We start from the raw sequence: 22,031 nt of genomic DNA, 5'->3' as shown, positions 1-22,031 counted from the left end.
TTGTCCTCCACTCCTGCGGAGGTTAGCGGTCGCAAACAGTCTAAAACTGATCAGATAATGGTCAGACCATGACAAAGGAAAGATGTTTTGTTCTTCCACTCTGACCCTTACACTGTCCGCCACAAAGACTAGGTCGAGTATATGTCCAGCCTGGTGGGTGGGTCCAGATACAATTTGTGAAAGTCCCATGGTCGTCATGGTGGCCATGAAGTCCTGAGCCGCACCAGTCAAAGAGGTCTCAGTGTGGATGTTAAAATCTCTCAGTACAACCAGGTGTTGGGAGATCAAAACCGAATTGGAGACCATATCTGCTACCTCAGGCAGGGAAACTGCTGAGTCGCGGGATGGGCGGTACACCAGCAGAAACCCCAAGCTATCACGATTCCCCATCCCCAGGTGGACACACTCGAACCCAGATGATTGCGGAACAGAGCATCTGACCACGGCGATGGATTGCCAAAAGACTACTGCGACCCCTCCCCCCCCCAAGCCTGGCCTGCTGGTGCACCCCGAAGACAGGTGGGCATAGTTGAGTGAGATTTATCACACCCAACTTGTCCAACCAGATCTCAGTGATGCAAGCCAAATCCGCTCCCTCAACCAAGATCAGGTCCTGGATGGCTGCGGTCTTCCCATTGACAGATCTGGGATTTACCAGCAGAACCTTAAGGCCAGGGGTCTGTCATGGAGTCTACCACTTCTTACCTTCTCCAGGGTCGCAAGAACTCTGTTGCGCTTCTCCCTGGGCCGTTGGTGACCAGCAATTCTCCTCCCCCACATGACCTGAATGGTGCCCCCCTCCTCCGGAACCCCTCCCCCCCCCCTACGTGACTAGGTTCTACAGTCAGTCAACTGAGGAAGTGGGGTTGGGATATAACTTCCCTTGGATGACCTGTAGGGATGTTTCCAATGACAGGGTGGAGAAGGAATCGTCAAGGGAGCTGAGTGGGCTGAAAAGGGGGAGTGTTCTTTAGCGGGAGAGTGTGGTCGATTGTGTAGGGACAACTGGGACAGATGGGGTTTCGAATTGATACAATCCAGGTTGGGAGGCCCTAACCGGGGAGCTACTTGTGGATTTTTCACAGGGACCTGGTGGAACAGAGTGAGAAGGTACCACTGTGTGAACTAGGGGGCGAACATGAGGGTCCACAAACACCCTTCTGATGATAATGCCCCATTCCTTTAGGCAAGATCAAATTGTCAACAGCTCGCCAAGCCATAGGTTGTCTTCTGGTGTAATTAAAAGACAAGTGGAGCGGTCAAACGACTGATAGTCCCTCCGTAGCCAGGTTATGGCTTTCAGTCTTATTTCCGATGGTCTCTTTGATAAGATCTGGGCTAGGGATTCACAAACCGCCCTCCTAGAGGTCCATCTGCCTCTATTAATCCTTAAATCAGCAATCTCAACCGCAAAGTTGTCTGTCCTTAAAAGATATTGGTCTTGGCCACATACTGCGGTCAGCTGAGTCCGATGATATATTAACAGTTGTCCTCTGAGTGTCTATAGATGTCTCCCACCAATCAGGAGCATTCTCATTCCCATGCATACAAAATAGCCCTCCCATTCCCTCAGTCACCTCACAATCCACCCTTCCTCCCAGTCCCTATAATAATAATAGGTATGTTTGTTGTTCATTCGTTCAGTCGTCTCCGACTCTTCGTGACCTCATGGACCAGCCCACGCCAGAGCTCCCTGTCGGCCGTTACCACCCCCAGCTCCCTCAAGGTCAGTCCAGTCACTTCAAGGATGCCATCCATCCATCTTGCCCTTGGTCGGCCCCTCTTCCTTTTGCCTTCCACTTTCCCCAGCATAATTGTCTTCTCTAGGCTTTCCTGTCTCCTCATGATGTGACCAAAGTACTTCAACTTTGTCTCTAGTATCTTTCCCTCCAGTGAGCAGTCGGGCTTTATTTCCTGGAGGATGGACTGGTTGGATCTTCTCGCAGTCCAAGGCACTCTCAGAACTTTCCTCCAACACCACAGCTCAAAAGCATCGATCTTCCTTCGCTCAGCCTTCCCTAAGGTCCAGCTCTCACATCCGTAGGTTACTACAGGGAATACCATGGCTTTGACTAGGCGGATCATTGTTGCCAGTCTGATGTCTCTACTCTTTACTATTTTATCGAGATTGGACATTGCTCTCCTCCCAAGAAGGAAGCGTCTTCTGATTTCCTGGCCACAGTCTGCATCTGCAGTAATCTTTGCACCTAGAAATACAAAGTCTGTCACGGCCTCCACGGTTTCCCCCTCTATTTTCCAGTTGTCAATCATTCTTGTTGCCATAATCTTGGTTTTTTGACGTTTAGCTGCAACCCGGCTTTTGTGCTTTCTTCTTTCACCTTGATTAGAAGGCTCCTCAGCTCCTCCTCGCTTTCGGCCATCAGAGTGGTGTCATCTGCATATCTGAGGTTGTTAATGTTTCTTCCAGCAATTTTCACCCCAGCTTTGCATTCATCCAGCCCCGCACATTGCATGATGTGTTCTGCATACAAGTTAAAAAGGTTGGGTGAGAGGATGCAGCCTTGCTGTACGCCTTTCCCAATCTTGAACCAGTCTGTTGTTCTGTGGTCAGTTCTTACTGTTGCTACTTGGTCCTTGTACAGATTCCTCAGGAGAGAGACAAGGTGGCTTGGGATGCCCATCCCACTAAGAACTTGCCACAATTTATTATGATCCACACAGTCAAAGGCTTTAGAATAGTCAATGAAGCAGAAGTAGATGTTTTTCTGAAACTCCCTGCCTTTCTCCATTATCCAGCGGATATTGGCAATTTGGTCTCTCGTTCCTCTGCCTTTTCTAAACCCAGCTTGAACATCTGGCAACTCTCGCTCCATGTATTGCTGGAGTCTTCCTTGCAGGATCTTGAGCATTACCTTACTGGCATGAGAAATAAGGGCCACTGTACGGATGTTTGAGCAGTCTTTCACATTTCCCTTTTTTGGTATGGGGATATAAGTTGATTTTTTCCAGTCTGATGGCCATTCTTGTGTTTTCCATATTTGCTGGCAAATGGCATGCATCACCTTGACAGCATCATCTTTTAAGATTTTAAACAGTTCAGCAGGGATCACGTCGTCTCCTGCTGCCTTGTTGTTAGCAATGCTTCTTAAGGCCCATTCAACCTCACTCCTCAGGATGTCTGGTTCTAATTCATTCACCACACCGTCAAAACTATCCTCAATATTATTATCCTTCCTATACAGATCTTCCGTATAGTCTCGCCACCTTCTCTTGATCTCTTCAGCTTCTGTTAGGTCCCTGCCATCTTTGTTTCTTATCATACCAATTTTTGCCTGAAATTTACCTCCAATGTTTCTAATTTTCTGGAAGAGGTCTCTTGTCCTTCCTATTCTGTTGTCTTCTTCCACTTCCATGCATTGCTTATTTAAAAATAGTTCCTTATCTCTTCTGGCTAACCTCTGGAATTGCGTATTTAACTGGGCATATCTCCCCTTATCCCTGTTTCCTTTTGCTTTCCTCCTTTCTTGGGCTACTTCCAGTGTCTCAGCAGACAACCATTTTGCCTTCTTGGTTTTCTTTTTCTTTGGGACGTACTTTGTTGCTGCCTCCTGAACAATGTCTCGGACTTCTGTCCATAGTTCTTCTGGGACTCTGTTTACTAAATCTAGTCCTTCAAATCTGTTCTTCACTTCCACTGTATATTCGCTAGGAATGTTAGTGAGATCATATCTAACTGGTCTGTGTATTTTCCCTGATCTCTTTAGTTTTATTCTAAATTGGGCAATAAGAAGTTCGTGATCTGAGCTACAGTCAGCCCCAGGTCTTGTTTTCACCGACTGGATGGATGTCCGCCACCTTTGGCTGCAAAGGATGTAGTCAATCTGATTTCGGTGTTGACCGTCTGGAGAGGTCCATGTTAAAGCCGTCTTTTACGTTGTTGGAAGAGAGTATTCGTTATACACAGCGAGTTTTCCTGGCAAAATTCTATCAGCCTGCGTCCGCTTCATTTTGTTCTCCCAGACCATGCTTGCCTGTGATCCCTGTTGTCATTTGACTTCCCACCTTGGCATTCCAGTCTCCTGTGATGAAAATAATGTCTGTTTTTGGTGTATTATCCAGTAGTTCCTGCAGATCCTCATAGAACTGATCTACTTCTGCTTCTTCAGCAGCTGTGGTTGGGGCATATATTTGGATCACTGTGATGTTGAAAGGCTTTCCTTGCACTTGAATTGAGATCATTCTGTCATTTTTTGGTTGTATCCAAGCACCGCTTTAGCGAATTTCTTATTAATTATGAAGGCTACTCCATTTCTTCGATGTTCCTCTTGTCCGCAGTAGTAGATCTGGTGGTCATCTGATGTGAAGTGGCCCATTCCAGTCCATTTCAGTTCGCTGACCCCCAGAATGTCTATCTTTAGTCTTGACATCTCACCAATAACAACATCCAATTTGCCCTGGCTCATAGATCTTACATTCCAGGTTCCTATGGTGTGTTGATCTTTAGAACATCGGATTCGTCGTTCACCTCCAGTACCGTCGGCCGCTAGCCTTCCTTTCGGCTTTGAGCCAGCTGCATCATCACATCTGGGGCTAGTTGAACTTATCCTCTGCTCCTCCCCAGTAGCATTTTGGCCATCTTCTGACCAGGGAGTCCCATCTTCCAATGGCATACCGACATATCTCTGGTTGTACTGGTCCATTTAGTTTTCTTGGCAAGGATACTGGAGTGGTTTGCCATTGCCTTCCCCAGGGATCACGCTTGGTCTGACCTCTCTGCCACAACCGTCCCGTCTTGGGTGTCCCTTCACGGTTTCGCTCATGACATCATTGAGGTGCTCAAGCTCCAGCGCCCCGACAAGGCGGTGATCCTTTGCTGGAGAATAATAGGTATATAATATCTATAATAATAATAATAATAATAATACCTATATGCCTATAATAATATCTATAGGTCTGTAATAATATCCATACATCTGTTGCCCGTTTTTGCTCAAAAGACATTTAGTCCTGTGCTCCTATTTTTTATCAGTTTTGTACTAATTCATGCAATGCTTTGAGTCCCCCCAGAGGTGAGAAAGGCAGTATATAAATACTGTAAATAATAATAATAAAATTTTGATATGAAATAAAAAATAACAACTATAATAATAATACCTATATACCTTTACTGATAATATTTGTGTCTATAATAATAATATTTATATGCCTATAAAATATCTATATGTCTATAATAACAATAACAACAACAACAGGAACAATAATAATACCTATATAATAGCCTTGAACTGGGTTATGTGGACTCGGGTAACCCAGGGCCCTTCCACACATCCATATAACCCTTTGGCCTTGAGGAGACTGAAAAGGGGCCTATATTAGGTTGACACTTTGCCACTTCAGTTGTGTATTGATAACCAAGACACCAGCTCATCCTCTTTTCTTTCTTTCCCATTTCTCCACAATGGGCCACAGCAACATGTGGCCGGGTACAGCTAATAATAATAATAATAATAATAATAATAATAATAATAATAATAGGCTATCTTCCTGCCTGGCAGAAAGCGTTGGACTGAATGGCCCTAGTGGTCTCTTCCAACCCTAGGGAGAAGAAGATGATAATAATATCCAGTCCCTCATTCATAGACCTGTCCATTCTTGGGTGCAGCAAGGACTATAGTTATTTGGAGTTGCTATACTGGGACGGGATAAGACCACTGTAACCCGAAATGATGCTGGCTGGTCTTCCACAGGTCTCTTGGGGAAGCAGTTGTTTGAGTCCTAGGCCAGTACAACTGCTCTCTCATTACATCACTGCTACAAATCACATCTGAAGTCCATCACAAATTAATTTTATCATCCTTATTATTTCATAAAATATAGACCTTGTTGACTGTTCCTTCTGCTAATAAGATGGCTGCTCTTAATTTTTGCTGCTATAATTATCCGTGATGTTAAGCCTTATCCCATTGCACTTTACATACTTGAGGCCTGCCCTGCATTTTACATTGACTCCCATTGCACTTTATATACTTGAAGCCTGCCCTGCACTTTATATTGAATACTGTCTTCTACTATACCTATGTTGCTGCTATTTACTTGGCACTTTATATTTGCATTAGCACTTTGTGCATTGTCTAAAGATCAAGGCAAATTGGAGGGAGGTGGAGAATGCAGGGTGGGGGGAGGTGCTGAGGGGAGACCAATATTAATATCTAATAATTATGTTTTAAATCAGGGATTGTCCTTTAGAGCATGGACTGGAGATGGGGGAAATAGCCAAAGGGGGGAGGGGGTGGGTCCTGGGTGGGGAGCCCCCATTGAGATGGTGACTGGTAGAGGAAGATGTGGGAAAGGGAAATTATCAGTGTGGCCTAATATTAGTGATAGATCTAAATTACCAATGCGGCCTTCATTTGAAAATTCTAAATTACCAATTCAGCCAAAAATTTGTGAAAGATCTCTTACAAATTTAAATCAGGCTCCCAACAAAGTTAAGCTGAGTACCCAGGATGGCAGTCCCTCCAGATTGAGAGTGGTGCTGCTCAATGCCAGGTCAGGTAATGGAAAAGCATAAAATATCCAGGACCTAATCCTTAAAGAACAGGCTGACCTGGTTTGTATAACGGAGACCTGGTTGGATGAGGCTGGGGAGGGGGGGGGTTATCTCTCCCAGCTTTGTCCAACAGGTTACTCCGTGCAGCATCAAGCGAGATCTGGATGGCGGGGAGGGGGAGTCCCAATTGTCTATAAGGATTCTATCCCCCGACCAGGTGACCCATCCCACAGTCTGCCATGTTTGAGTGTGTTGGCCTGAATGTCGGTGACCAGGACAGGATAGGGATTCTGTTAGTGTACCGACCACCCCGCTGCACTGCAGTCTCCCTACCTGAGCTAGCCGGAGTGGTCTCAGGCCTGGCATTGGAGTCTCAATGGCTCATGTGCTGGGGGACTTCAATATTCAAGCTGAGACTACTCTGTCAGGAGCAGCTCAGGACTTCATGGCTGCCATGGCAACCATGGGCCTGTCCCAATTAGTATCAGGTTCCACCCACAATGCTGGACACACTCTGGATCTGGTTTTCTGTCAGGGATGGGAAGAAGGTGGTGGGGTAGATAAGCTAACCATCGGTCCGTTGCCTTGGACCGACCACCACCTGATCAGGTTTAGACTTATTGCGCCTTCCTATCTCCGCAGGGATGGTGGACCCATTAAAATGGTCTGCCCCAAAAGACTTATGGATCCAAATGGTTTTCTGACGGCTCTTAGGGATTTTCCCGCCTCCTCCATAAGTGACCCTGTTGAGGCTCTGGTCTTTCTCTGGGATAGGGAGATGACCAGGGCCATAGACACGATCGCTCCAGAATGCCCCCTCTTGAGTAACCGAGCTAAACCGGCTCCTTGGTTCACTGAGGAGCTGGCAGCGATGAAGCAAAAGAAGAGGTGGCTTGAGCGCCGGAAGTGTAGCAAGTCAGTCCAAGCACGTCTAGATTCCTTTTTAAGGTTCTATGACGCAGCAATAAAGGCTGCACAAAAAACATTACTTGCAGCCAATATTGCATCCGCTAAGAACTGTCCGGCTGAGCTGTTCCGAGTTGTCAGAGGACTATTAAATCCGTCTTAGAGAGAGATCCCTGACAACTCGGCAGATCGCTGTGAAGCTTTGCTCGGTTCTTTGCGGACAAAGTTGCACTGATCTATTCCGACTTCGATGCCACATTAACAGCATTATTTGAGGATGTAACACGAGCACGTGCTTGTCCGATTTTAATGGATTCTTTTCAATTGATTCAACTCGAGGATGTGGACAAGATCCTTGGAGAAGCAAGGCCTGCCACATGCATCCTAAACCCCTGCCCATCCTGGCTGATAAAAGAAGCCAGAGGGGGTTTGGCAGAGTGGGTTAAGGTGTTGGTTAATGCCTCCTTACAGGAGGGCAAAATTCCAGCCAACCTAAAACAGGCTGTTATAAAACCGCTATTGAAAAAAAATCACTGGACCCCACCCAATTAGTCAACTTTCAGCCAGTCTCCAATCTTCCCTACTTGGGCAAAGTCATGGAACGTGTGGTGGCTTTGCAACTCCAGGGGTTCTTGGTAGACACTGATTATCCAGATCCAGCACATCTGGCTTTAGGCTGGGACATGGCACTGGAACAGCCTTGGTCACCTTAGTAGATGATCTACGCTGGAAGCTAGACAGGAGGAGTGTTGCCCTGTTGGTTCTGGTGGACCTCTTAGCGGCCTTTGATACCGTCAACCACGGTATCCTTTTGGGACACCTTGCAAAAATGGGACTTGGAGGTACTGCAGTTGCGTTATGTCATACTGTGTCCCACTAAGGCAGTGCAATTGATGCAAGGAGAGCATCTCTAAGAAACTCAGACCGGCCTTGTTTCTGATGGTATCTTGAGAGACCCTGTCAGCAGATATAACCTGGTCATCTTGTCTGCAGTTAGTGCCTTCCACCTGTTTAACACCCATCCTAATTCTAGCATTAAAATCTCCACACAAGAGGAGCTTTGTGGAGGGGTATTGGCATTCCAAACAGGTGAGGGTTTCAGATAGTCTAAACCAGACATTATTAGGGTCTCCATTTTTTGATAATCTAGGTGGAAAATAGACATTTATACAGATTACATAACCAAAATCTTAATGAGGAGGGCCTGTATATATTGTGGGATGGAGCTATCCAAAGGTTGAATGTCCACGTGCAGATCTACTGAGATAAATATGGTAAGGCCCCCGCTACTACGGCCTTTTGAGCTTGTTTTCACTGCTGGAACTGAATGTGCTCTGAAATCATGAAGGGAAGGTAGGTTAGTTACAGTGGCCCATGTCTCCTGCAAACAAATAATTTTGAATTGTTGCAGATAAATTGCAAAATCTGCGTCATGAAACTTATTTGTCCATCCCATTATATTCCAGGATAGCAGGTGTAATTGTCCCGCTAGTGTCGATAGATCTGAATCATTACCGATGTGCAGAAGTTCAGTCTGAGCAGAGGCTTTTGGGCTATGGTTATTCAAGCCAGGATCAGTTGGGTGTAGTTCAGCCTGCATAGGCTCTACTAGCTTATCATGCTGTCTCTTTGTCAGATTTAATAGCTCTCCTGTCCTCCTTTGGTAACTAAGTTTCTGAATATCACTATTTCTGAGTGGATGAGTAGAGTTCTCTTTACCATGTTCTCTTTATTTCTGGGCACCACATGTTGAAAGAACTGCGTGATTGGGGGATGTTTCAAACCACAATTTGTACTTGACATTCTTGCTTCTTTTGAAATTTGTCCCTTGTCCTCTGCTTCAATACTCGTGAGGGCCTCCCAGGGATTGTCATGAGTAACACACGGATTAGTAATTTGGGGTTTCACGACTTTCACCTCTGGGGTCAGTGGGAGGTGTTTAATGGAGGGCTCAAATCTCTCCTCAGAGTCTAAAAATCTCATCTCCAACCATTTTTCACTATTCTGAGCTGCTCTTTGCCATTCCTTTGGATTAGTGTGTTCTGCTTCATTGAGGTATAGCCCTTCCATATATATTTCCCATAGATGGCTATTTAGTGCCTCTAACCTCTCTAGGATATCCCATTGCTCTTTTTTTTTTTGGCAAATTTGCATATGCCTCTACCAGTGATTGTTCCTCGTTACAAAAAAAGTTCCCCAGACCATCAACACCTTTTTCTTCTTTTGTTGGCCTGGTGGCTTGAACCTTGTGGGATTTCAGCAATTGTTCATTTCCCACTTTAAGTGCTGGTTGCTGTTCCTCAAATCTCACTGTACCATCTGGGACTCGTTGAGTGAAGACCTTCTTGAAAAATCTTGTTATCCTGATGCCTTGTTTTGAAAATAAATCTCTAGCTCTTATGACAAATTTAGCTATATTTGGGTCGATAAAGGAGATTATGGCATCAACATGCATTGAGTCATTATGTAAGTAATCAATCTCGTCAATGTCCGTTGTGTACAACCCCCCTGGTAGAACATTATTCATAAGTCCTATCACATGATTTTTCCGATCTTCTAAACTTAAAATCTTTCCTGGTTTAGGGACTTTTATAATCACCAGCTTATTTGGCATAAGGACCAAGTTCCAATTATCATTATAATGTCCATTAATCTTTTGTCTGCAGTTGCTCCAGGGTCGGTCTCAGAGGGTGTTACTGGATGACACCTGTTCGACTCCACAACCATTGTCTTGTCGAGTCCCTCAGGGTTCAGTACTGTCCCCGATGCTATTTAACATCTACATGAGGCCGCTGAGGGAGATCATCTGGAGTTTTGGAGTAAGGTGTTATCTGTATGCAGATGATGTCCAAATCTGTCACTCCTTCCCACCTGTCACTAAGGAGGCTGTTCAGACTTTGAACCGATGCTTGGCTGCTATGTCGGACTGGATGAGGGCTAGCAAATTGAAATTGAATCCAGACAAGACAGAGGTCCTCCTGGTCAGTCGAAAGACCAAACAGGGCATAGGATTACAGCCTGTGTTGGATGGGGTCACACTCCCCCTGAAGACACAAGTTTGCAGCTTGGGAGTGATCCTGGACTCATTGCTAAGCCTGGAACCCCTGGTTTCGGCGGTGGCCAGGGGAGCTTTTGCACAGTTAAAACCTGTGCACCAGCTGCGCCCATACCTTGGAAAGTCTGATCTGGCCACGGTGGTCTATGCTCTGGTTACATCCCGAATAGATTACTGCAATGCGCTCTACGTGGGGCTGCCTTTCAAGACGGTTCGGAAACTTCAGTTAGTTCAATGGGTGGCAGCCAGATTACTAACTGGAGTGACATACAGGGAGGATACCACCCCGCTGCTATGCCAGCTCCACTGGCTGCCGGTCCATCTCCGAGCCCAATGCAGTGCTGGTTTTGACCTATAAAGCTCTATACGGTTCAGGTCCAGCTTACTTGTCCAAACACCTCTGCCCCTACGTCCCACCTCGCAATTTAAGATCATCTGGGGAGGCCCTGCTCATGCTCCCGTCAACAGTGCAAATGCAGCTGGTGGGGACGAGGAGCAGAGCCTTCTCGGCTGTGGCCCCCCGCCTATGGAACACATTCCCAAAGGAGGTAAGATCTGCTCCCTCGCTCCTGACCTTTAGAAAAAAATTAAAATCATAGTTGTGGTACCAGGCCTTCGGACAATGGATGTATGCAGCTTTTAGTGGGACAAGGACTGGAACGGCAACTCGACTGATGAGATTGTTTTATGGTTTTAATAGCTGTTTCTTAATATGATTTCTGTTTAAATTATGGTTTTAATATTGTAGTTGTAAGGCATTGAATTTTTGCCATTGTCTATGTGTAAACCACTTTGAATCCCCCTACGGGTGAGAAAAGCGGTATATAAATGCTATAAATAAATAAATAATAACAACAACAATATGATAATTCTATATTGATTTTAGTGATTTTAAATTAACGTCTTAATAATTAATGTTTTAATTAACTGTTTTAACTGTAATTATTAATTATAAAATTGTTTATGGCATCAAATGGTTGCCTGCTGTAAGTCGCTCTGAGTCTCCCCTCGGGAGTGAGGACAGGATACAAATATGCGAAATAAATGAACAAACAAATTCTATCTTCCTGCCTGGCAGAAGGAGGCTAGACTGGATAGCCCTTGGGGTCTCTTCCAACTCTAGGATGATTATGATGATAATACTAATCTTAATAATACTAATACTTTTCTTCTCTTCTGCTCTGGAGAAGCCCTACCCATTGAAGGAGTCCAGCAATGCCTCAGAGGCTGAGAGATGTGAAAACGCTGAGATGAATGCACAGCAGTTCTTTGTCTTTGGGCAAAACCTCCGGGATCGAGTCAAGGTGTGTCTTCATATTGCAACATTGTTGTTGTTGTTGTTGTTGTTACTGCAGTATTTTCTATTCCAAAAGCAAGTACATTGTTATCATCTGGCATTCCCTCTTCTTGCATTATAATAATAATAATAATAATAATTATTATTATTATTATTATTATTATTATTATTATTTGAAACACCACAAGATGAGTCCACAGCAGACACTCTGTTGGCTGTTGAATTGGATCACACGTCAGACACTTCCCAAGTGTCTAGGACTGTGTGATTTATCGGTGAATAATGTTTGCAGATCTTAGTAAGGTGGCCTTCTGCAACTGCTAGATGGTAATTTTGTCAGCGCCAATTGTGTTTAACTGCAGGCCAAGGTCTTTAGGCCACTTGACTGGTTTGTGCCAGAGTCTTTGCAGATCGATCTACAAATCCTCATATCGTGTCAGCTTTTCCACTTGTTTCTCTGCAATCCTGCTGCCACCTGGGATTGCGACATCGACGATCCATACTTTTGTTTTTTAACAGGATTGTGAAGTCAGGAGTGTTGTGTTCCAGAACTCTGTCTGTCTGAATTCGGAAGTCCCAGAGGAGTTTGGCGTGTTCATTCTCTCTAACTTTTTCCGGCTTGTGATCCCACCAGTTCTTTGTCACAGGCAGATGGTATTTGTGGCACAAGTTCCAATGAATCATCTGAGCAACAGTGTTACACCTCTGCTTGTAGTCTGTCTGCGCGATCTTCTTGCAGCAGCACAGGATGTGATCTATTGTTTAATCTGCTTCCTTGCAGAGTCTACATTTGGGATCTGTTGTCGACTTTTCAATTCTGGCTTTGATGGCATTGGTTCGAATGGCTTGTTCTTGGGCTGCCAGAATCAGGCCCCCCGTCTCCTTTTTTCAGAGTTCCATTTGTGAGCCACAGCCATGATTTTTCTTTGTCAATTTGGCTCTCAATTTTTGCCAGAAACTGTCTACGGAGAGCCTTCTTTTGCCAGTTCTCTTCTGCTCTGGATTGTGTTTTTACGGTATTTCATCTTTGTCTTTTGCACTTGAAGCAGTTTACAACTATTTAAAAATATACTTTTATTAGTTTTGTTACACATACATTTATACATTAAAACACTGACAGGGTTCAAGGGGGATTATCGGGTCATAGGTGTGGGAGGAGGAGGGTCAGGGTGGTGAAGAGGGGTGGGAAGGGGTCAGGGATAAAGGTACTTCCAGGATTCGCCTATAAGGCTTCACATCTTATTGTTTTTATATACGTCATTCCATATCATTCATACAGTATTTCAAGTCTTTAATACAGTGTTACTCTTTATTTCAATACTCTTGTTTCTTAATACCCTTTAACGTATACTTTATCTATTCGCTCCAGGAGTTCATCCTGTTCTTTATTAGTCTAATCTTTGGATTTTCTTTAGATGTCTATTGTGTACATCTCTTTGTTTCTTTCCCTTATCAATTTTAATACTGCACTCAAGTCTGTTCTTTGAGGTTTCTTATAGATAGGGGAAATTTTGTGCGTCAGAATGTCCATACTTATTATGTCCATTACTTTACTGATCCAATGTTCTATTGTTGGTATCTGGTTTTCCACAGTTTTGCTAATACCATCCTAGCTGCTGCTATCAGGTAGAAAAAAACTCTACCTGATTCATTTCCAATTTTAGATTGTGAATACCTAATAGTAATGTTGCTGGTTTAGGTTCAAATTTTATTTCTACATTTTTTCCCCAACATTTTGTGTATCTGTGCCCAGTATCTTTTAACCTTTCTACAGTTCCACCACATGTGTAGAAATTCGCCTTTTTCCTTTCCACACTTTTCTTTTTCCAAATTTTTTCCCAGTCCGCCAAAGATATGGGGTGTCCTATATCTTGTGCCTAGTTTATCATGTTGGTTTTAATTTGGTCCTTCTCTGTTGCCCATGTTAAAAGTTGATTGTATATTTTCCTTATTATTTTTGCTTCTGTCATCAGTATTTTATCCCAGAGGGTCTTCTTGATTTCGAAGCCTAGTATTTTGTCCATTCTAAAGTTTTCTCTTATTTGGTGGTAGTGAAACCTAGGGTCTATCTGTATCAGTTCTTCCCTTGATTTTAACGTTATTTCCTGTCCCTTAATGTTTACAAGTTGACTATAGTTTAACCAGATGTTCTTGGGAATTTCCCTTTTATGGTATGCTTCGTTAGGGGAGAACCACATTGGGGTTTTCTGGTACAGCATATTTTTGTATTTGTTCCACGTGAAGATTAGAGAATAGAGAACGGAGCTTATTGGGTGATTTTTGAAGCTTTTTTCTTTCTTACCTCTCTCTCTCCACAAATAGGTGTGCTAGCCCTGATTGATGTCAAATCCTTCTATTGCTAGGATCTTCTCCTTTTCCAGCAGCGTCCAATCTTTAAGCCAGCTCAATGCTGCCGCGTCATAATATAGTTGGAGCTCCGGGAGAGCCAAGCCTCCTCTCCCTTTGTTGTCTATCAAGTTTATCGCGCTTATTCTGTGCTTCTTGTTGTTCCAAATGAATTTTATTATCTCTTTCTGCCACTTCTATATTAGCTTATTTGTTCTTAGAATCGGGAGTGTTTGAAATATAAAGAGGACATCAGGCAATATATTCATTTTTACTATTGCTATTCTCCCCAGGAGCGAAAGATTAAGTTGTGACCATTTCAGTAGTTTATTTCTTATTTCGGCCCATTTCTTTTGTTGATTTTTTTTAATCAATTGATTATTATTGGGAGAAATTATTATTCCTAGGTATCTTACCTTTGTGGCCACCTTTATTCCCGTCCTTTCTTGTAGCCTTTTTTTCTTTTCCTCATTCATATTTTTAATGATGATTTGCGTTTTATCCCTATTTATTTTTAGGCCTGCTACTTCTCCGTACTTCTCTATTTCTACTAACCATTTGTTTGTATTGTTTATTGGGTCCTCTATAAAACACACTAAGTCGTCTGCAAACGCCCTTGTTTTATAAGAGTGTCCTTTTGTTCTTAATCCTTTTAGTTCTGGATTCTTTCTTATGCTGTTTAGTAGAATCTCTAGCATTAAGATGAAAATTAGGTGGGAGAGAGGGCATCCTTGCCCTGTTCCCTTCGATATCGAGATATTTGACGATTGTTGCCCATTCACCATTACCTTTGCACATTGTTCTGTATAGATAGCTTCAATTGCATTTGTAAAGTAGTGTCCGATGTCCATCTGCCTAATCGTCGGCTTGATGAAATTCCAGTTGACCCTGTCAATGCTTTTTCTGTGTCAAGGAACACAAATGCTACTTCCTTTTGGATGTTTTTTTCATAATAGTCCATAACATTTATTACTGTTCTTATGTTATCTCTAAGTTGACGTCTCGGGAGGAACCCTACCTAGTCTTCATCTATCCTGTTGTTTAGTACGACCTTTAGTCTGGCAGCTAGTACCCCAGTAAAGATTTTATAATCTACGTTTAGTAGAGATATTGGTCGATAATTTCTTACTGAGGTACTGCAGGTGTTCTCTTTGTGAATTAGGGATATAGACTCAGTTTTCCAGGAGTCGGGAACTTTTCCTTCTTCGAGTATGTTGTTCATCACTCTTTGGAGGTGGGGTATCAAAGTTTCCTGAAAGATCTTTTAGTAATTAGTAGTGAAGCCGTCCGGCCCTGATGCTTTATCTGTCGACATATTCTGTATCATTTTCCTTATTTCTTCCTGGGTAATTTTTTAATTCAAATTCTCTCTTTGTTCGTGTTATTTGGGATATGTGTTGCTTCCCTAGGTATAGCGATATTTTCTTTTCCGATATATTTTCATTTTTATATAGTTCCTGACAATAATTTTCAAATTGAGTTATGATGTCTTTTGTTTGGAAGTAATTGGTCCCATTTTCTTCAATTTTTTTATATGCCTATTTTGTTTCTTTATCGCTATTCTCCTCGCTTACCATTTTCCCACTTTATTAGCGTTTTCGAAGTGGTTTTGTTTTGCGAATTTGAGTTTTTTCTCCAACTCTTCTAATTGTAGTATGTTCAGTTGTTTCTTTAGTAATTCAAGCTGGTGCATTGCTTTTTTGTTGAGAGGGTTTTCTTTCACTAATGATTCAAATTTTTCGATTTCCTTTAGGAGTTTGTCACTCATTTCCTTTTTGAGTTTGTTCATTCTTGCTCCCTGTTCAATAAAGTGTCCTCTTATAAAGGCCTTCTTAGCATCCCATACTGTATTTAATGATGTTTCTTTATCTAAGTTTAACTTGTAATATTTCTGTAGTAGGAATTGATGTTTTCTTGCTGATTAAGGTCCTTTATGAGGGAATCTTTCAATTTCCACGTGAAGCTTCTGTTTTTACCTTGGTAGATATTTAAGACTGTTTCTATTAGAAAATGGTCCAAGTTAAACATTGGTAATATCCTGGTTTTCATTATGTTTGGTAACATTTTGACCCCCAAATCATGTCGAGACGGGTCCAAATTTTGTGCCTGTGTGAGAAGAAAGTAAAATCCCTCTCATCCTTACATTGGTGCCTCCAAATGTCCTCTAGACCTAGCTCTTCCTTTAGATCTTTAAATTTTTTAGGAAATGTTCTCGTTCTTTTTGGATTTAGCCTTTTCTTGTTTGCGGATTTATCCTTTGATGGGTCTATCACTCCGTTAAAGTTCCCCATGATTAGTAATTCTTCATATTCTTGTTTTTCCAACAATTTTTTCAGTTTGTTGATAAATTTGTCTTTTGATGTATTTGGGGCGTATATAGAGCATATCAGGATATCTTTCCCTTCTACTTCTCTTTTTATTCCTAAGATTCTCCCCTCTTGGTCCCTAAATAATAACTTAGCTGGTATTCTTTCGTTTATATACGTTACTATTCCGTTTTTTTGGGGGGGGACCCACTGTATAAAACATTTTTCCGAGTTCTTTTTGTTCTAGTAGATTACTAAGTTTTTCTATTATATGTATTTCTTGAAGTGAAATAACACCATAATTGCTCTTTTTTAATTGATGCAGAATTTTTCTTCTTTTATTGGGACAGTTAAGGCCATTTACATTGTTACTGTATATTTTAACTTTCCAACCCATCATTATTCTTATTTATGCTTTCTATGTCCAAATCTTTCCGTGGTTCCAAAATTTGAAGAGCGTAGTCATTCGGTGATTTTTCTCTGGCTCTTTTTCTTCTGTTCTCGTGTTCTTCATCTTCGTAGCTTCCCAATGGTGTTGTCACTTCCTCTTCTTTGTTCGGTTTTTTTTAGCATTAAAGCTGGGTTTCTTTCCTCCTCTTTGTATCTTTCTGTTTCCTTTTGTCCTTCTGCTTTGATATGTTTTTCCCAGAATGCTCTAGCTTTAGGTTCCGAAGTGAGCCAATGTTTTGTCTCGTTCCATGTCACCATCACTCCCTCCTTTTTCTCCCATTTAAATTTTACATGCCTTTTTTTTAATTCGTCGGTCAAAAAATAATACTTCCGTCTCCTCTCTAATACTGTGGGAGGGAATTTCTTTTAATATTGCGATTTTATTTCCCTTGTAAAATATCTGTTCTTTTGTATTTTCCACTAGAATCTCATCCCTCATTGATTTTTTGGAGCAGCAAACTATGACATCCCTTGGTGTTTTAAATTTCTTGGAGTATTGTGTTTGGATTCTGAATACCTTGTCTAGATTCATTTCAATTGTAGTTTTTGTTTTTTTAATAATATTTGCTATTAATTCCACTATACTCTCTTTGATGTTCTCTTCTTCCTCCTCTCTTAAGTTTCTAAATCTCAGTTGAAATTCTTTTTCCTTTGCCTCTAGTGATTCCTGTTGGAATTTCATTGAGGTCATATTATCTTCTAGAACCTGTATTTTCTTTTTCATAGCTCCCTGCTCTATTTTCATAGACTTATTTTCTTCCAGCAGATCTTTATTATCTTTCTTTAGTTTTTCCATGTCATCGCCTATGGATTTTATTTCTTCCTTAAGTAGTACTTTTAGTTCCTCTTTCATCTCCTTTTTTATCTCGTTCATTTCTGCTCTTAATACCTCATTTTGACTGGCTTGGGTCTCTTGAACCTTTTTAATTTCGGATTGTAACTTCCAGATTTCCTTCAATATGTCCTTAACTCCTACCTCCTCTGTGAGAGTTTTTTCTGTTTGTCTTTTCTCCTTTCTTCTCCATTTTTCTTTCTCCTTTAATTCTTATTCTGACAATTTGGGGGGGGGGGGGGCTTACTTTGTTATTTTTAATAAATTATATATTTTTTAAATTGTGCTGGGATGGGTATGTACTACATTGATATTGTTCTTTACATGAGGTTTTGTTTGTTTGAGGTCCTTATCTTTTTATTTTATTTTATTTCCCTGTCTTGTTTAGTTACCCTTATTTTTATAATATTTTTATTATATTTTATTTTGTTTTATTTTATTTTATGTTTTATTATTATTACTTTGTTATTATTATATTTTTTATTTTTTAATATTATTATTTTATTATTATTATTATTTAATTTTATTTATTTTCTTTGTTATTGTTATAATTATTGTTATTTTTGTTGTTACTATTACCCCTTTTTCCAAACCCTCCCTCTCTTCCTCACCCTCCCTCTTCCCTCTTCCTCTCCCAAAGTCCTTTTGGTTTCAAATCTCCAAGCTGCAGTGTCTTATGTCCTTACTTGCACTGGCTCTCATTGGAGTTGCCCCCAGACAGTCTCACAATCATTTGAGCAGTATCTCCGCTCCTGGCACTCTCACCGGTCTCCCTCTGCCAGCCCACGTGGAGAAGGTCGCTGGCTGTGAATGGAGACTGTGAATGGTTGCGCCCCCCGCTCCCACCGCCTCCAGAAACTCACTTCCTTTTGCAGTAGGGAGTTTATTTTGTGAGTTGAGGGGGTGAGGGATGTGGGCTAAGGGGTGGGGGGCACGGATTTGTCCAGTTTATCAGTTATTTCTCTAGAGGCTTCTTTTGAGTAGTTCTGCATCTGTCTTTGTTGCTGTTGTTCTCCCCTTTGCAGTTCTTATGTTGTTGGAATTTAGAGCTTGTTGGAGCTTGTTGGAGCGATTTGGAGCAATTTGTGAGACCGGGGGGGGGGGGGGATGTTTACTGAGGATATTTGATACGCTCGGAAGGAGTTTGGGGAGTTGCAAATTATCTTCTCCTCCTCCCCCTCTTCTTCTCTCCTTTCTCTTTCCTTCCCCTCTTTCTTTTTCCTCCCCCCTCTTTCTCTTTCTTCTTCACTCCCTCCTTCCTCTCCCTTCCCCTTGTCTCCCTTCTTCTCGTCACTCCGAATCTCTTCCTTTGTCTTTTCTTCCCTCCTTCTTCCCTCTCTTTCTCCTAGTCGTCTGGTCGTCTCGACTCTAAGCTGCATTTAGTTGTATATCCTCCTCTTAATGCTTTGACAAATCTTTGGCAGCTGTCAGCCCTGATTAAGGCTCTTGGTTTCTTTTTTGGAATTGCAATGATATGTTAAGTCTAGTCTTGCTCTGTAAGCCTTTGTGTGGTTTGTAGGCTTTTGTATCATCATTAATAGTCCAATAGTCTAATAGACTTAGTCCAGGTCCTATATCTTGTATATCTTGTATCTTGTCTTGGTGGTACAGCAAATTGTTAGTACCTCTCACCTAATCCTAGAACCTAATAGTCCAATAATAGTCCCATAATAATCCAATAATAATCCAATAATCCAGCGATCCAACCATGTAAAAAGATGTAAACAATATTCTCGTAGCTTCAGTAAAGCAGTAATAAATAGATAACTGTAGGCAGCTGTTGATAGATGTATCAAATGTAACTCTGTAGTGTTGTATTCTATCTACCCAACCGGGAAAATCCAAAGAAGTATAGTTCTGTAGCTCTCTTACCCTCCGGGTTCACCTTTCTTCTTTGTCTTTATTAGTTCCTTCTTATTCTTGTCTTTTAAAATAGTGTTCGGCATCCTATTCCCGGCTTTTGGCCAGGTAACCTTGCCACACCCTGCACAACCCGACCAGGTGGTCAAACAAGAGGGGGGTCTCCCCCCTTTTGGTGTTGTTTGAGCATTGTTTACCGGTCGAGTTCTTAGCGCCCACCTGCTTCTCGCTGCCGGGCTGGGGGGAGCTGGGGAGAAATCCCCGCTCAACCAAGGGTATCTGTGGAAGGAGGAATGCTGAGCGTCAGAGCTTCAGCAAACCGTTGCGGATGCCATGCTACCGCTACAGGAAGCCAAGCAGTTTACAACTATTGACTTCCCTCAATGTTGGTTCTTGACTGCATTTTATATAATCTGCCAGTGCATCTTTCTCTTCTACTGTTTGTTTCACTTGCAGAAGCCCTCCTCCTTCTGATTTTCTGGGCAGGTAAAGTCTGTCGATATCACTACGTAGGTGTAGAGAGTAGTGGATTGTCATCAGTTTTCTTGTTTTTCTGTCCAGCTCTGCTTGTGTCCACAATCCCAGCAATGTATCTAATGATGGGAATGGCCAAGGTATTGATAGCCTTGATCGTATTTCCGCCATTTAATTTGCTCTTCAGACCTTTCTGATTCTTTGGATATATTCTTTGCTGACCAGATTTTTCACCTGCTCATGCTTGATGTTGTCCAACAGTAGTATGCCCAGATATTTATAGGCTTCAGGCTGATTGCACGTTGTGGTTTGTCCGTTTGGCATCTCTATGCCTCGCTTTGTGTAAATTTCCCTTTCTTTAATGCCACTGTGGCACATTTGTCTAGGCCGAACTCTATATTGATGTCAGTGCTGAAGATTCTGACTGTATTGGTCAGTGACTCGATTTCAGTTTCTGATTTTCCGTAAAGCTTTAGATCATCCATGTACAGCAAGAGAGAGATTTTTGATGAATTTCTTGCTGTTCGGTAGCCTAGGTTTGTTTTCTGTAGAATTACTGACAGAAGGATCATTGCAATGATGAACAGCAGTGGTGACAGTGAGTCACCTTTGAAAATTCCTCTCTTGATGTTAACAGTTCCATAGCTTTCGTTGCCCACAAACAACTCAGTTTTCCATTGTTTCATTGCATTTTCAGTGAACTTTCTAATATTTTTACAAACCCCAATTTATTTATCGTGTCAGTAGCAACCAGTCAATTGTATTACATTTTTCACAATTTTTTAACAAACAGACAAAACAGAGTTTACAAGCTTGGTAGTTGATTAAATGTCCTTTGACCAGTAGCTGGCCACCTGGAGTGCCTCTAGTGTTGATGCAAGAAGGTCCTCCATTGTGCATGTGGTGGGGCTCAGGTTGCATTGCAGCAGATGGTCTGTGGTTTGCTCTTCTCCACACTCACATGTTGTGGATTCCACTTTATAGCCCCATTTCTTGAGGTTGGCTCTGCATTTCATGGTGCCAGAGTGCACTCTGTTCAGTGCCTTCCAAGTCGCCCAGTTTTCTGTGTGCCGAGGGGGGAATCTCTCATTTGGTATGAGCCATTGATTGAGGTTCTGGGTTCTGGCTTAAGCCTGCCACTTTTGGACTCTCCTTTGCTGAGGTGTTCCAGCGAGTGTCTGTAGATCTTAGAAAACTATTTCTTGATTTAAATCAAGACAAACCCCAATGACATCTAGACATTTGATAATCCATTTATTATTATTATAACTATTATTATTATGTTGTTTATTTATACCCTGCTTTATCGCTCCTGAAGGAGACTCAAAGTGGCCGTGTATCTATTATTAGTATTAGAATTTATTATTATTATTTAATTTTTATTATGTTTATTTATACCCCCGCTTTAACTTTTCCAAAGGAGACTCAAAGGAGGCTTAGCATAAAAACATCAGCATGCAAACATTAAAACAGCCTTTGCAGATTATGTGTGTGTGTGTGTGTGTGTGTATATGTATATATATATATATATATATATATATATATATATATATATACACACACACAGAGAGAGAGAGAGAGAGAGATTTCAGAGTTGGGAAAATAGAGATGCTCATGAGACTCAAGTCAATATGATGTTATTATTGTCATTATTATTATTATTTAGTTTATTTATACCCCGCTCTTCAACGAAAAAAAGACTTTCGGAGCAACTAATAATAATAATAATAATAATAATAATAATTTTATATCTTATCCATCTTTCCTTGTGGCTACTAATAATAATATGATAATAATAATTTTATTTCTTACTCGCCTTTCCTCGTGGCACAGTCAAAACACACAAATCCGCACATAGAAGATGGTTTTGAAAGATAACAGGAGTTGTCTTCATAGACTTGTGAACAGCTTATGATACTTTAAATCATTGCCTCCTCCTGAGAAGCAGGTGGTGAAAGCAGAAGATGGCCTATCTCAAGGGAGTGTGCTTGCTC

The 22,031-nt window shown here is 41.8% G+C and overlaps 1 protein-coding gene across 9 annotated transcripts in view; it reads left to right on the top strand.

Moving 5' to 3' along the window:
• Positions 1-22,031, top strand: part of LOC137095106 (ran-binding protein 3-like) — a 286,433-nt gene that overhangs the window by 157,862 nt on the left and 106,540 nt on the right. For 7 of the 9 annotated variants that reach the window (XM_067461370.1, XM_067461368.1, XM_067461372.1 and 4 more), the window contains one exon: positions 11,660-11,776. The exons of 1 other annotated variant lie outside the window; for it this stretch is intronic. In XM_067461370.1, coding sequence (XP_067317471.1) covers positions 11,660-11,776 — 117 coding nt within the window. The remainder of the gene's footprint in view (positions 1-11,659; positions 11,777-22,031) is intronic. One more of the 9 variants, XM_067461366.1, reaches the window with a different exon arrangement.

This window comes from Anolis sagrei, chromosome Y (genome assembly GCF_037176765.1).
Source record: "Anolis sagrei isolate rAnoSag1 chromosome Y, rAnoSag1.mat, whole genome shotgun sequence".
Taxonomy (NCBI): Eukaryota; Metazoa; Chordata; class Lepidosauria; order Squamata; family Dactyloidae; genus Anolis; species Anolis sagrei.
The sequence above is the reverse complement of the archived record's forward strand: the minus strand, read 5'-3'. Positions and strand labels throughout refer to the sequence as shown.